The sequence below is a fragment of the Xiphophorus hellerii genome, chromosome 22 (genome assembly GCF_003331165.1).
Source record: "Xiphophorus hellerii strain 12219 chromosome 22, Xiphophorus_hellerii-4.1, whole genome shotgun sequence".
Taxonomy (NCBI): domain Eukaryota; kingdom Metazoa; phylum Chordata; class Actinopteri; order Cyprinodontiformes; family Poeciliidae; genus Xiphophorus; species Xiphophorus hellerii.
In genome coordinates, this window is record NC_045693.1 from 13,587,380 (window position 1) to 13,602,700 (window position 15,321).

The 15,321-nt window shown below is 35.4% G+C and overlaps 1 protein-coding gene across 2 annotated transcripts in view; it reads right to left on the reverse strand.

Moving 5' to 3' along the window:
• Positions 1–1,327: 1,327 nt before the first annotated feature.
• mlip (muscular LMNA-interacting protein) overlaps positions 1,328–15,321 on the reverse strand; it is a 30,842-nt gene continuing 16,848 nt past the window's right edge. For both annotated transcript variants that reach the window (XM_032553840.1, XM_032553839.1), the window contains 5 exons: positions 15,203–15,247; positions 14,174–14,218; positions 13,150–13,212; positions 12,951–13,073; positions 1,328–1,761 (listed from right to left, as the gene is read on the reverse strand). In XM_032553840.1, coding sequence (XP_032409731.1) covers positions 1,543–1,761; positions 12,951–13,073; positions 13,150–13,212; positions 14,174–14,218; positions 15,203–15,247 — 495 coding nt within the window. In that variant the 3' untranslated portion in view covers positions 1,328–1,542. The remainder of the gene's footprint in view (positions 1,762–12,950; positions 13,074–13,149; positions 13,213–14,173; positions 14,219–15,202; positions 15,248–15,321) is intronic.

Here is a 15,321-nt window from a genome sequence, read left to right on the forward strand (position 1 = left end):
TGCTTCAGTGCCCTTCATATTTGAAAAAGTGTGAAAAGCCTTCAGATAAATGTATTTATAATTGCTATGGTATAATCTCACAACAGAAAATTAATTAATTTGAATATATTTATTCAGTGGGGGAATAAATCCCATGTTGCAACAATAAACATGTTTTAACCAAGTTATTGCCGTAGTCATTTTCATCTCAAACCATTCTTATAAAATCACTTTACTGAGGGACTTCTCACATTTGACCTTTTAGGTTTATCAGTACATTTATAACATTTTATTTACTTATATATGACTTGCTATTTCTTGACCAATTTCTCCTCCCTTTTCATATAGCCTACACTATTTAAATTTCTGTAGTCAAACCAATAGCTGAAGGGGCTCATGGCAATACTAACTTCTCACTGTAACTGCAGTCTGATTTGTGTTTTCACATGTTGTTACCAAAGCCTTCAATAAGGAGAAAAGTGGCAAGATTTGTCGCCTGCTCATTTTTTAAGAAGCTCATCAAAATATTCCTCCAAATCAGCCCAGAAACTGTTCACTGGACACAGAATCAACCTCTTAGGTATGTCTATCTTCCGATACGTTTTAAGAAAACTCTTCAAGTCATTCACTTCTGTTCTTAGCGAGGTCAACCTAATGTGTATGCGTTGCTGTGTCAGAAGACACTTAGCCACTTTTTGGCCAGCCTTCTTTTTAATCCAGACCTGATGTTCAGAAGATACCAAAAGGTGAAAAACACGAGCGGAACAGGAGCTTATATTAGGTCAGAGCTCATTTCCAACCTGCACTTCCTCATTGAAATGATGTAACATGCATAGTTTAATCTGAAATGCTATTAATAATTAATATAAAACAAAGCAAAACCGGATTAACATCACAACTAAACATCCTCTTCTTAAACTTAATTGCAGATTTTTACAGGAGATATTTCATATTTTATAATGATGCCATGCTCTGCGGGGGAGGCTAAAAGCCTATTTATTAAAGTATGGGGTAACCTTGCTGCATAATGGACTATTTACTGAATAAAATGTGTCATAAACCCCTTTTAAGCAAGAGCTACTTTTATGTTTTCTTGACGGCCAAATAGGTCTGTGTCAAATCTGAATTACTTTCTGCTTCTGCTTTTGTAAAATGTATAAATGTATTCCACAATGTCCTCGTTTCAAGAGATATAAGGACAACCTTCATCTGTAAATATTGAATTTTAACAACATGACTCTATGTTTTGCTGATTAATGAAGAAACAGCTATCACATTTCTGAAACCTTTTCAAGTTGACAATACTTCATCTTAATATGTCAGAAGAAAGAATTAAAAATTAACCAGACACCAGTCGACAACGTCTTTATTCTGTATTAAAAGACATATTTGATGTATGGCAGCTTCATTATCTCTTTAACATTTACTGCCAGCAACTGTTAGCAGTCATACAAAATTATTCAGTTAACTCACAGTGCAAATCTGTTCCTTAATTACTTAGAGTTTTGATAGACTGGATTTTAGCAGATAACTGTTTGCTGGAGAAACAACTAATGTAATGCTTTACATACACACTTCAAACACTTCCATGTTCCTGTCAGTTGTACCAAAAGATGCCCCTGCTTCTTTTCCAGTCAGACCAAGCTGCTCGTCAGACTCTTTAATGTGCAGCTCACAAACCGAGAACAGACCTCTCCTTTCTGCCGTCTTCTTATCTTCTATCAATTTCTCTTTTGAGTCCATAAAGGTATCCGTCTGCGCTGCAAGTCTGGTATTTTCCACCTGGAATGAAAGAGGATATACATTAGTCTCTAAGTCAATGCTGTGACCGTGATGCAGGCCAGGCGCAAATGGACAGAATAGCATTGTTGTGATCATCATCTTCTTTTGACTTTAGTGTGCATGACCGAATACCACTGGTTATTGAAAAAATCTGAGTAATTGCTTATAAATAAAGCAAATTCATATGAAGATATATCTGTAAACTTTCCATTGGGTCACCAACTGTATTAATGAAAACAGATACTTATTCATTTTTCAAAATCAATATTCAATTGAAGTATTAATGTGGGAAAAATAACCATATACTAAGGATAATAGATAAAGAAAACATTATCTAATGTTATATTTAATACTCTTCATTTGCATAAAGAAGCTAAGTCATTATATTACAGTCAATATAATATTGATTATATTATTTTGAACATAATCAACAAAACTGTTGAGATATTACATATTTGCTAATTTTCACTTGGGCATGACTCTTTGATTGAGAACATTTCATGATCCCAAACACATAATTATTTTTAACCGTATAAAACTGTGAGGATCCAAAGTTTTGCTTCCATTTCTGTTTAAAAAAAAACAACAACAAAAAAACACTGATTCTTGTTCGGTTTATATATGGATGAGTTTTAGGCTTATAAACGAAATGAAGTTGCTCTAAGCTGATGTGGCATTTGAGAGACTCACAGATAAAATCTCTTATTCTGCGCAGCATCTTCACATGGCTATTGCAGTTTTAAATAAACTGCTGACAAAGCTCTTAAAACCTATTGACACTGAGCTTTTTGAAAAACTCGTATTAATTCCACAAGTTGGAAAAAATGATCAATAAAGAGTCATTATTCTGGAGTCATTACAGAGTTTTATTCATGCTGTGCACAGAGCTTTGAGTCTGTGAAAGCTTTGAGTTGAGAAAAAAAATGTCTTATACTAAAATTTAAAATGCTGCAAACAGAAAACATTCAAACTTCTGCAAAAAACCTGCTTGTTTCTCATTTATCCATTCACACCATTTGCTGTTTTCCTATTTATTTGAAGTTTGTGTAGTCAGCTCATTAAATTTTCAGACGTATAGCAATGTGTGAATTCAGGGTGAGGTTAGAGTTCTGTCTCTGTACAAGGCACAGTCTGACAGGTGACAGGCCTTGTGACTGAACAACAAATATTGGTTTCATTGCGGGAGAAAAGATAACTAGAATTGACTTTGAACTGAAGAGAGGAGACAGCTTTAGCGTTATTGGAAGACGTGGTTCTTCTTACCACATGCTGCTTTCTCTTTCTAGGGCCAATTCTTTAAAAGCTGAGAGCTGGTCAAGTACAAAAAAATATGACATGTTTTTATTCATTTATTTGTTTACTTATTAATGTTTACAGTGACCTTTTCAAATACCAACTTGTCATTGGACCAAACATGTCAAGCATTTACAAAAAAATATATTCTTCCTTCCCAAAACCTATACTTTCTGCAGGTGTTTCTGACTGTGTCGCCACTCTTTTGTTGATTTCAACACACGCTAAGACTCACTGTGTGCTGAAAAATTTAATCTTTTTATCTTCAGCTAAAAGACACCTGAAGGTTTTTGTCTAAAACTGATGTTTCATCCACCTTTACATAAGTCTCTATTCCATCAAAAATATGTATTTATATTTGTTACATGCCTGCCAGGCATGTAACAAATATAAAAAACAAACAAGTAAAAAAAAATTTAGCCCAGTTGTGCTGATCCACCTTGTGCTCTTGTGCAAAATACCCTTTGGCACTGAAGACAGTAAACTAAACCTCACAAAGCTGTAGCTATTATTGCAAAGAAGAATAGGCAAAAATATCTTTCTCAATGTAATGCCTGTATGCATTTCCTTCATTTGCATGGCCTAAATTTCACACACTTTGATGCTTTTGGATTTATCCCTATTCACATAAAAGTTAGCACACAAAGCATGAAAGCAGAAAACCTTAAACAGTGCAGAGACCAACAATTCAGTAATTGGGAGACTGTGTAGAGACTGTTACACAAGTTTATGTCACCTCATACAGATTGAATTGTAACATTCCTGACAAAGGCGTCTATTTTAATTTAGAAATAGGTAAAAGTAGTCATTCACCAATATCTGCCTGTTGTGTTGATTGTACAACAGGGGAAACAAATTAAATGAGCAAAAATAATTTAGTAAAAATATTTTGAAAATCATGTGTAGTTGTATTTAGTACCAATATTCTTTACAGATTTGTGAAGTGAACGAATAAAGCCTTAAATTTAGCAGAAAATAAAATCATTCCAGTCACCAAGGTTCACCTCAGATTAAGGACGGCAGCGCAATAAAAAAAAAAACTCAAAACTGACTTGACCAAGGTACATTCCTTTCTTTTCAATGTTCTATTACATTTTGTAATACTTCTGTTTTGTGCTTTTGTGACAAATAAAGCAGTTTGGAAAACACATTAGTACATTTTAAACCTTGGAAAAAGTGAAGGCAGTAAAGGTATTGACAAATTCCTCACACTTGTAAGCAATGTAAAATAGCATTTCCAATGTCTTAATGGATGTTTCCTCGTAAACACAGTATTAATGTATTTATTTCTCCAAAACAGTAATGTGGGCAACATTTTGTTTTGCTTTCACTGAAACAAAAGTTCAGATATTTTCTGACAGTTTGAAGCGATATATTTTGATAACAGGGAGTTAGTGTTTCTTTCTTTTTCTTATACATGTTGTGTTTACAGGTTGCTGTTAAATGAGCTGAATTTGTGTCTCAGAACTGGCACTAACCTGCTAATTATTTACAAGCTGTGTCTTAAAATAACAACAAATTATAAAAGAGTAAAATGTGAGAAACACATTTTTTACATATGTCTTGTATTTAATTAACTTTCCCTTCTCTGCAGCAACAGTATCTTGTCAAGAAGAAGCACATTTGAAGGATTACATAACACTTACTAGGCTTAAGGTCACAGTAATTGTGGTTGTTTTATGGGTAAATATTACAACATATTTTGTTCTGTAGGTTAAAGTATAACTGAGGTTGTGATCAGAGTAAGAAAAATGAGAAGGAGAAAAAGATGGAGGCAGACTAAGTTTGACAGTTGCAGAGAGAAACACGAAGCTCAACCCAATCGCATCCAGACAAGTTAGATTCACTTGTTCAAATTTTGATTGCATTTCTTTATTCACCTGAACACTTTAACCTTTCAGTGAAGTGGTTTTTATTTCTGCTTATTAGGTTAGGTTAAAAATTCAAAAGAGAGGGACCCTGGACATCCTTCTAAGCTCAGAGTAAAATCCCCTAAGAGACAGCAAACTGTGTGAGTCATGGTTGATGAACCTTTTCAGCTGAGAGAAACCAAGCTCACAGAAGTGTTGAAACCCAGCGCAGAGGCCAAAACTGGTTCCAAGAAAGAAAATTGTGTCTGACCCAACCGGAGAAACTCCATTGTGTCCAATGACAAGGTTGTTTCTGGAGCCCGATCAAGAAGCCTTTCTCTTTTGTCTATTTGTAAATTCTTTTAAAGTCTTTCTTCAGACTTCTTTTACGTATTCAGAAAATCCAAGTTATGTGGACAAACTGTTAGTCAAGAAAGAGACAGAGTGAAAGGTCTTTAAAAAAAAAGGAAAATACTTTTGGCTTAAAATTGTCTGAACAGTAATCCTCCAACTCTTTCTGCATTTCAATAGTGAGGTTACTTCATTTGTTTCTGTATTGTGAGTGAATTAATCATTAATTGTGATTACAAATTGTTAAATAGTTGATTTTTTTAGTGAGTAGGTACAGCATAATCAAAATTCTTATTAAGGTGTTGGGTATTTGTATATATTATTCCTTTCATGTTCAGCTAATTTAAGGTTAAATGATGTATGTCAAACATGAGCAATTTAGGTTCCTTGATGGAGAAATATTACCCTTTAAATAGATTTGAACATGCTGAAGCATTATATTTTATCTAATGAGACATGACATTTTAACAGTTTTACCCGTGGATTATATGTTAGCGTTAGTGAAGCAACATTCATTATTTAAAGCAAAAAAAAAAAAAGCTTCCCTGGAGAAATAGGCAAGTTGACTAGACTTTTTCATGCTGTCTCTCATGGAAAAACAATAATTTTTACATCAAATTTCACCGTTCTTCCCCCTGACACAATCTGAAACATGTAATTTCTCTGTCAGCTAAGTGATTGATAATTGTATTTTATTGGTTTGTTGTCTCACAGTTATGCTGCTTCTGCCAAAGTCTCTCTTCTGATTTTATAATGATGAACTCCCTATTCTCACCTCCTGTGCATTCAACGTAACCTGACTTGATTCTGCATGTCTGTCAGTATTTTCATCTTTGAATTTGTTTTATCAGTCATGCTTTGTCTGAATTATAAAAAGGACCATTTTGTGTCTTTCTTAAAATCTGCAGAAACATTCACTGATATTTTTTAATACTTTCACCTCAAAAGCTCTTTCAAAGTGTTTTTGAGTTAAATATAGATCAGATTTGCAACATTTAAACCACAGTAAACTTCCACCAATTTAGTGGTTGTTGATTTACACCACCTGGTTTAATGTTTTATTTTCTACGTGACCCAAAACACAACCTTGTCAAAACTGTCTTCTCACTGCAGCCTAAATCTGCATATTGTGCCATAAACACTGGGTGCTTTTGAGAAAGAAATAGCCTCTGGGTCATTATGCTTAATGAATGACACAGCTGTTGTGGTTTCAATTTATGTGCACTTGAACCTAGCTTGAAGTGGACAAAAAGGTCAGCCTAATACAATGATCAATCATTGACGTGTCACAGATCTCATTGTTCTTTGACATAAAATTAAAGTTGTTGTGGGAACAAAGGAAATTGGGCGATGCTGATTTTGCTACTTGTTTATACATATATATAAATAACTTATTAACATTTCATTAAATAAATAATGAGTTTGTAGGTTTTTTTAATAACTACAAACTCAAACTAGATTTTCTTTCATGATATACTTTATTTTTAATGCCTGTTAATTTGCAGATGGGGAGATGCTCAGATTTTTTTGGCTACAAGTTTTATATGTTATGTTCTGTGTAAGACAGTTTGAAGGTCTTGAAAAGTTCACATCAGAGTCCTTCTTTATAGGAAGGGGAAAATAATCCTGAGCCCTTAGTCTCTTTGTAGAAAGTTTTCTGAAATACCTGTGAGAATGGGTGTTTCTATAGTGTAAGCAGAATTGTCAGCTTTTTTTACTTTCAGCTCCTCTAACCTGTCTTTCCTCGGCAGAACGGATCACCATTTCCTTTTTTTATAGACTCACTCAAGTGAATTGTGCTTATCATGAGAAGGGAAGAATGTAAATTTACAAAATTGCATGACGGCAACAAGGGGAGTCACAGTTTTCCACCGCTCTCCAGTTGAATCTTTCTGACAAGAAGTTTGGGGGAAAAGGGCCAGAAAATCAGCAGCTTGTGAAGGAAAAATTGAATCACCCTGTGAGCATCTGATGTGTGAGGCAATGGGTTAGAAAACAAACAAGAAGATGAATGAATGGTTGAAGAAATACTGCTGGAGACTTTTCAGATTTCTAGTAAATGCCACTGTTCAGCTAATTTAAGGTTAAATGATGTATGTCAAACAAAAAGTAGTGATTTTGTTTCAACCACAAATCTGAATTTATTTCACAGAAATTTTACTTTTCTGACCAACAAAACGCAATTGTGTTTGTGGAGCAGAAGGAAAACGATGTGTGTTTTTTATTCCTTCCATCAAGGCTGTAACAAAATGTAGTTGGGAGTGAACAAAGTGTGAATCAGTAATTAACATTAAACATCCACCAAGTTCCCTTCCTCTCCAAGGCAAACTATGGTGGAGGCAGTATCATGCTGTGGAAATGTTTTTCTTGAAAAGGTGAGCTGGGTTGACGGCTCTGACCAGCTTGCTCAATCATTACCTATTGCTTGCTCAAGTTTGCTCAATCAATTTTGCCTATTGATTAGGCAAAATACAAAGCAATAAAACATATTTGTCTGGGTTTGTGTCTTTGTTTGCTTTGTATTTGGATTATTTTGATATGTTTATTATTGCCCAGAATATAAGAGCCTCACGGCTTCCTTGACTCAATAATAATAATAATAATAATAATAATAATAATAATATTTATTTATCCAGACCTGACCTACAGTTTCATTTTTAAGAGGGACCTGGCAAGATAGAAGTGATGTTTACAAGTATCAGCATTGTCATTCACTCCGCAACATACATTTGTTTGGCTTAAAAGCATCAAAACATAAAATAAAAAAGATGATAAAAACTAATTGACTGTCAAAAGCAAGTGCACTCTTCTTCACAGCCTAATTACTTTTAGTTCACCAAGTGTCTCTTGTTGAAAGTCATTCCAGGCTGATGTGAGCAACATTTTTACATACCCAGATCTGCCTTAACTCTGGGAACAAACATAATAGAGAAACAAATGGAAATGAAGTCCACACCGCATGTGGGACCTAATTATAAAATTAGTCACCTCAGAGAAACGTAGTCCCAGTTAGCTGCAAATGGTGGACACAATTTCCACAACTAATAAGATGAAGAGCACAATGGCACACAGAGTTTAGTTTCTTGAGATATTTCTCAGGTGAATTTATAAATAGTCATAGACCAACAAAAAAGTGTTGAGGTAATTCTTTGACATGGTCAGTTTTGTCCCGCCTTGAAGGTGCCTCACTGTGGTGGACAATTGTTAGATGAAATGCTGTTATGAACTTCTCATCATTCCTCTTTTCTCACGGTAGATCTGCCAGCAGATGTGGAAGCAGACCAAATACCTTGTGGATGCCTTCCCAGTGACATCCCCTGCACCAAGACCTTCAATCAACTTCAGAGTTTTTCCTCTCACCACCCATCCCTCCCTCCCCAAATGTCCCACCATGGATACACTGCCTGGAGCGATTTGGCTGACAGCTCTGCTCTTTCTCCCTCACCATAAACTTGTCACAACCCCTGCCTCTGCTCTCTTTAACCTGAGGTGGAGCAGGGTGGTTCTCTCTATTCCAGTTGCTTTACTGTTTCCAGTTTATTACTCTTTAGCCCTCTCTAACCAGTTCCACAGTTTATAAGTCTCTCTTTTAATAAATAGCCATACATGGTCACCATTATGGAGCAACTGTTTACTTATCTGCTCTTTGCCAAACTCCACCACAACCATCTAACATGTTACACTCCTACAAAAAAATGTGTGGGAGGTTGGAAAATGTTTCACACTGAAGTGGAGGTTCAAACTTCAGCAGTAAAATAACCCTAAACTACAGCTAGAGCAACAATAAAACACTTTAAATCATCAACAACTTGCAGAATTTGATTAATTCCAGCTACTTGATGGAAAAGGAATGTTTGGCTTTAAACTAGATTTAAAATTTACTGTATTTTGAATTTGTCTCTATAGTTAATCAACCAAGAGATCTTATCTTCTTTTCCTTTCCACTTCTTGTCTCCCAGCTCAATATGTGTGAAAAAAATGAATGTTTGGTGTCACGTAACCCTTCCTGTTTCTCCATCTCCTTCAAGCCTTTTCTTCTTTTGCTTAAGCTTTTTCTGTGTGCTTATGATGTTTTCTCTTTCAGTTTTTCTCCATCGTAGGGTTTCAAAATTTGACCCAATGGAATACCACATAGAGTGGTGCTGTGGCTGCCTTCTTTTGGCAGCAATCACCGAAACACATTGTAATTGTAAGTGACAGAGCAAGGCCCAAAATAGGAAAGAGTAGGCAGCAGATAAGCTGACGAACATCTGCAAAATGTGCCACATTGCCAACATTGTGTTTTACTGTTGTGGTACTATGGTTGATGAGTTTATTTGCAGTGCAGGCAATGTTGCCTCATACTGTGGAGTGTCAGTGACTTGATACACTAGAAATGTTCACCTCACAGTCTACAGTGTAACATCAGAAATGACAAAAACATGTTTCTGATATTTATTATTTTGTATTTTTTTGTGTGTATTAGAATTAAAGAAGCATTTTAATCATTATATTATGAAATACAGTATGTATGAACTGTTGATAATGATCTCCTCTAAGAAATTCCCCAACCTTTCTTAGCTTGCTGCTTGAGATGTATGGTTAACTTTCTTCCTCTTCCAGAGCCCTGGACATGCTTAAATTGAAGAAACTTGAGTTCTTATTAGTAAACTGTGGCCATAATCCCTACTGATATGTGGCTCTGGGAATCCTGTCAGTCAATATGCCAGAAAACTGTTCAGCAGATAGCCACTTAACTGCAGAGGTGCATCGCTTCAGCTCTGGCTTTAGAATGCATATGCACAATCCCTGGTGAGTGTCTGTAATTAGATGCATCTTCCTGGCTTTGTGTGCAAATAAAGCAATAAGCCTAATCAACCAGAGCTCAGTTGTGCAGTCACTGATCTTGTCAACACCCTGAACAATAAAAATACAAATTCAGAAAATCAACTCTGACCAAATCTGCATCAGCCTTGATATCTGTTGCCATGGTAAAAAGAGAAGTACAGCTTTTGTCGGTTATAAAGTACAACATACAATTATTGAGGTTTTTCTCAGGATTCTGAAATAATTTACATAAAATTAAATATGACAATCCAAAACTACACACAACAGATTCCAACTTCAATTCAATTCACCAATTATTTTTCCCCCCAAAGGGGATATTAAGTGTTATCATAACTCACTTCATGCAAGTATCTTCAAAGAGTTGTTGTGGTGATGCATTGGGCAGAAAACTCTCATGTAGTGGGCAGTGGCAACCAGGGATGGAGTGGGGCAACAAAACAGCCCTGGACCTTGACTTATGACCCACAACTATCAATATACAGAAAGCTGTCAACGCCTGGCACAGGCACCACACTAATATAATCATGACTTACTACAATACACCATTTAAATTACACTGATGTTGATGAATATACCGTTTCTGACTCCAGTTCTGCTTTCCACATTTGAAGGGATTTCTTACAGTGGGTTTGGCAGACATACCGTCAAACCCACTGTTGGTTTGTGTATGGTTTTCTTCACAGTATGTGAGCCACTGTCTGTGCCATATTTGTGTTAAAGCACCTTTACTGCCAGAGATTCTGTCTTCTTCTGAGAGTGGCTTTGACTGTCTGACTAGGGGGTGCATAAGGTAAGGTTGAACTGGAGTGGGCTGATCTTGTTCTGCATCCATGATGCTTCAGAAAACTGAAGCACTGACCTACACAGAGTTGTAAAATTTCTCAGTAATCCAGGAAGAAGTTCCACTTCTGTTTTTGCTGAACATAAAAACAACTCAGTAATGTGTTTGCTTTTGTTTTGTGAGTGCCCAGAATTTACCTGCGCCAGGTTCCAATTACAGTTGCGACGTTACTGCACTCCCTAATTATGCTACAGGCTAAGCAACACATGCTGTTGATCTTTGTGTATTACAAGAAGAGAGAGCAGGAGGGAAAAAACATCCTTCCACGTTTTGACCATAACAGATCAATTTTAGATCTGTTTTGATTCCCCGACACAACGTCTATCAGCTGAAGGTGGACATAGAGCACGTTCTGCACACTGTGTATATAAAGTTTGGTTTGGTCACAGTGGACAGTTGACAAAGTCCTCACATTCTCGATAAGGGAATTGCTCTTTCCTGGGCAGATTTCATCAATCCTGGTCTGACTGCCTGCTGACTGCCCAGCAATCAGGTGTGCTTTGGCACCCCTGATTCAAATGATAGCATTAGCTCCTGCCAGCCAGCACGTGCTGCATAGGCCTCTTTATCGCCCACTTATTCAGGTCAGGTCAAAAAGAAAACACCTTAAACAAGCAGGGCAGTAGTCCCTGAGAATCATTTGTTGTTTAAAACAAATGATGGATTTACTAACTGATGTGATGAACTTTAAAACTTTTATTATGTGGTTTATTCCAATGACTTTGTTAGAAAAACTTGGTTTGGTGCTTTTAGCATCTTAAAGTTTTCTCCCCTATCAGGCTAAATTAATGTGGGTAAAATCTGGTCTCATAAAACATAAATTTTAATATTTCAAGAATACTGAGATTGCTGCTTTGCTGTTCTAGTAACCAGGTTATGCTTAAACCTCGAATAATGTAACACAGTTGTGTGTGTTGAAGTTGGAATTTGAAAAACCAGAGATTTACTCCTACGATTAGCAATACTAAATGAGACCAAGTTCTTCCAACTGCATTCATTTACACTGTGAAAGAATTTTATGATTGAGGATGAGAGATAAAATAACTTCATTACCTTCTGAAGAATGACGATAAAATAAAATAATCTTGAAATGACTGTTTGAAATGAAGTTTTCAAATTAGAAAAAATTATTTTGACTATATATTTCAGATCAAGATAGCTTAATTTGTAAAACATGCACCTCTAGTTTTAGTCACATTTTTAGATGAATATTTAAAAAAAATTTAATTTGTGGAATTGCAGCACTTATACCCTTCAAACTTGGTGGTCTGAATATATTGCAATATACTGCTGTCTTAAACAGTGCCATGGAGTGTCCATATGCAGAAACCAGGCAGGCACATAAAAAACAACAATTTGTTACTAAAAATTTGGAAAATCAAAACCAGGAGAAAATGTAAAAAGCAAAAAAGAAAACATAGATGAACAAAACAGGTTGATGGCACCAAATAAAATCTCAAGATGCCAACGTGGCTAGAGCCAGCGCTGTTCCATGTAGAGAGGTGTCTTTGTTTTATGGACACTTTGCCCATCTCCACTCAGCGGCAAAGATCGTAAAATATGCAGTCTGAATCTGTCCTCCTGTCCTGGGTCAGGCACCTCATTATTTTGATATAAAGGAACAGAATCTCCTCTCATTTACCACTACTGTCACCTGAGCAACTGATATCTAAAACTATAGTTTGCTCCCCTGGTCCAGTCTCACAAACTGGATTTATATATCTTTGCCCTCTACTATGATAGCGCTACTAAACTCAGCAGTTTATGTTTGATATATTGCATATCTAATTGATGCTCAGAGAGAGAAGAGAAGGTTCATTAGTTAAAGTAAGGGAGGAGTCTGGTGAAATTTAATAATTGTGCTTTTTCTTACTACTGTATATTTGTATCCCAGGATACAGTAAGTTTCTCAGACACTACTCCAAATGGGATAGTTATAAAAAAAAAATTGTTTTCTGTTACTCAAAATTAGTCCCAGATTCGTTTTTTTTTTTTTTTTTCTTCATCAAACTCATCATAAATCTCACCTTTTTCTTATCAGACATGGCTTGTTGAAAATACTTTCTCAAGGAAATTGATTTAAACCGATCTTCGATCTCCTCTGTAAGTCTTGGAATAGCCGACATCGGACGAATCATCCCAGGTTTTGTCTAGACAAAAAGAACAACAATCTGTTACGGGCAGAGTTTTAATATACCAACATTTACAAGGTAAAAGATTTCGTACCTTTTCAACATCTGTTAGATTCCTCTGCTTATTGGCAGATGGAGTCAGGCTGCATAATGATGCCTGAATAAAAAGAAAGCATTGAATGCTTGCTGGAAATAATGACAGAAGATTGCATGCAGTACAAAAAATATACCATATTTACAGCTAATTGTTTACTTCATTCTTGGTGTGTGCATTTATAAAACACAAACTAAATACTGTATAAGAAAAACAAGTAGTCCTAACTATGCATTAATTGTGTAAACATGAAAAATAATGTAGTAGCACTGCATTATTGTGAATTTAAGAGATAGTTACATAAAACACAAAAGCTATTTTCTATAATTTTTCCTGTACGCCAGTTCTGATGAAATATAACAATGTCAATAGGATTTTGAATGAAACTTTCAGCAGGCACTCCAGTTATCTATTTTATTAATGAAATACTAATGAATTCCCAAACAGTATTTTTGTGGGAGCAAATGTATATTTATTGACCAAATATACTTGGCTCTTAGAAATTAAAATGTAAAATGTAGTGGAATCATAATGTCAAAAAATTACAACCACAGTTTATTTAATAAAGGAAAAAATGAATTTCAGGGACTTTTTGAGGGCCAAATCAGCTTGATGAATATTTTCTTACTACTTTTTGTGTTCATACTCAGACGAAATAAATTATCCCTCATTGGTATTATAACCTCACTCAATTGGAAACCTTTTCTGTATTTGAACAGTTCTTTTAAATGTACTGTGTCAAGGAAAATATTTTGGTTTTAACTACCAGCTCTTCCCTTTAGAAGAGAGCTTCTTTTTCATGTATTTTTCATGTTGTTATGAATGAGCTTTCTGTTGTAAAATATATTCTATGGATGACAAAAGTCTAACTTAATAGTCCTAAATTCAGTGACAAAACTAATTAGAGACTGATAATGTATAAAATAAATAAATAATAAAATACAAGCAGCAGCAAGATGTTGCAGAGGTTCTGTTGGGAGTAACACCTTGAAATAAATTAAAAGAAAAACAGTCAACTACTCACATATTTGGTTTCACGGCCCAAGGATTTTGAAAATGAAGGTCTGTGCTGAAAATGAAAAAGTAAGGAGTAAAAACAATAATATATTTGTAAAACATGCACCTGTAGTTGCATGTTTTAATATATATATATATAACCATCTGCCTTCAATTCACAGCACACTGACAAATATTGTTTGACACTGAGCTGATCTTGTTTCTTCTGAAAACTACATGAGGCTGTCTCCTTTGATCAAAAATCAATGTGTTTTTCCTCATACATACCAACTTTATAGAGTCAAAATTCTCTTTAATCCCTCTTACAGTAAATATCTCAGCATGAATGAGAATATCTTTTTTACAAAAGTCCAGAGCCGTTTCGCAGGAAGTGTTTGCATCTGTGGTAATTCCACAATTTAATTCAAACTCTGCCTGAACGTGAAAGCTGATTATCTCTACTCTTTGTTTCCTATTTAGTAAACATGCTGCATCCAAGCATATTAAATAAAAAAAAATAAGTGGAAAGAAAAGCTATTTTCCAATAACCATTTAAGAGATTTTGAAGCAAAGCCCTTTCAAAGATTTGGGAAGATTGTCAAGACATGGACTCTGGCTAGAGTCAGTGCTTCATGAGCCAACAGAGCCCCTTTTCAGAAAGCAGGGTTAACAAGCCCTCAGTAGAGGGCAGGTACTCTGAATGCATAGATCATGTAAAGGGGACATGCACTACACCTGTTGCATTCCTTGAGTTTAGGGGACTGGATTATTTCTTAGTGGTCCAAAGGTGATTCAGAGTTATGTTTTCACAGACAGGGATTATTTAGAAACCAGATAATTGTTGCTGTTTAACTCTGTTTTATTAAGTCCAAAATCATGGAGGCAGAAATTTAATACAAACACCCACAACGATTGTGCTTTGTTTGTAAATTATTTCTGGTTTCAAGTAAAACAAAAGCAAAAGTTGTGGTAATTTTCTCATATAACCTCCAACAAATTGACTCACAGTCAAACGTGTATTATGACCCTGTATCTACAGCACAATGTTACAAATTACCTGAAAATGCTCCTTGGTAGTCGAAGACTTGGAAGTTTTCTGGCACTGGGATGTTTTGCAATTACAAGGTGTATAAATTATTCCATTAATTCACTTTCAGTATTGTAATTCACAATTTG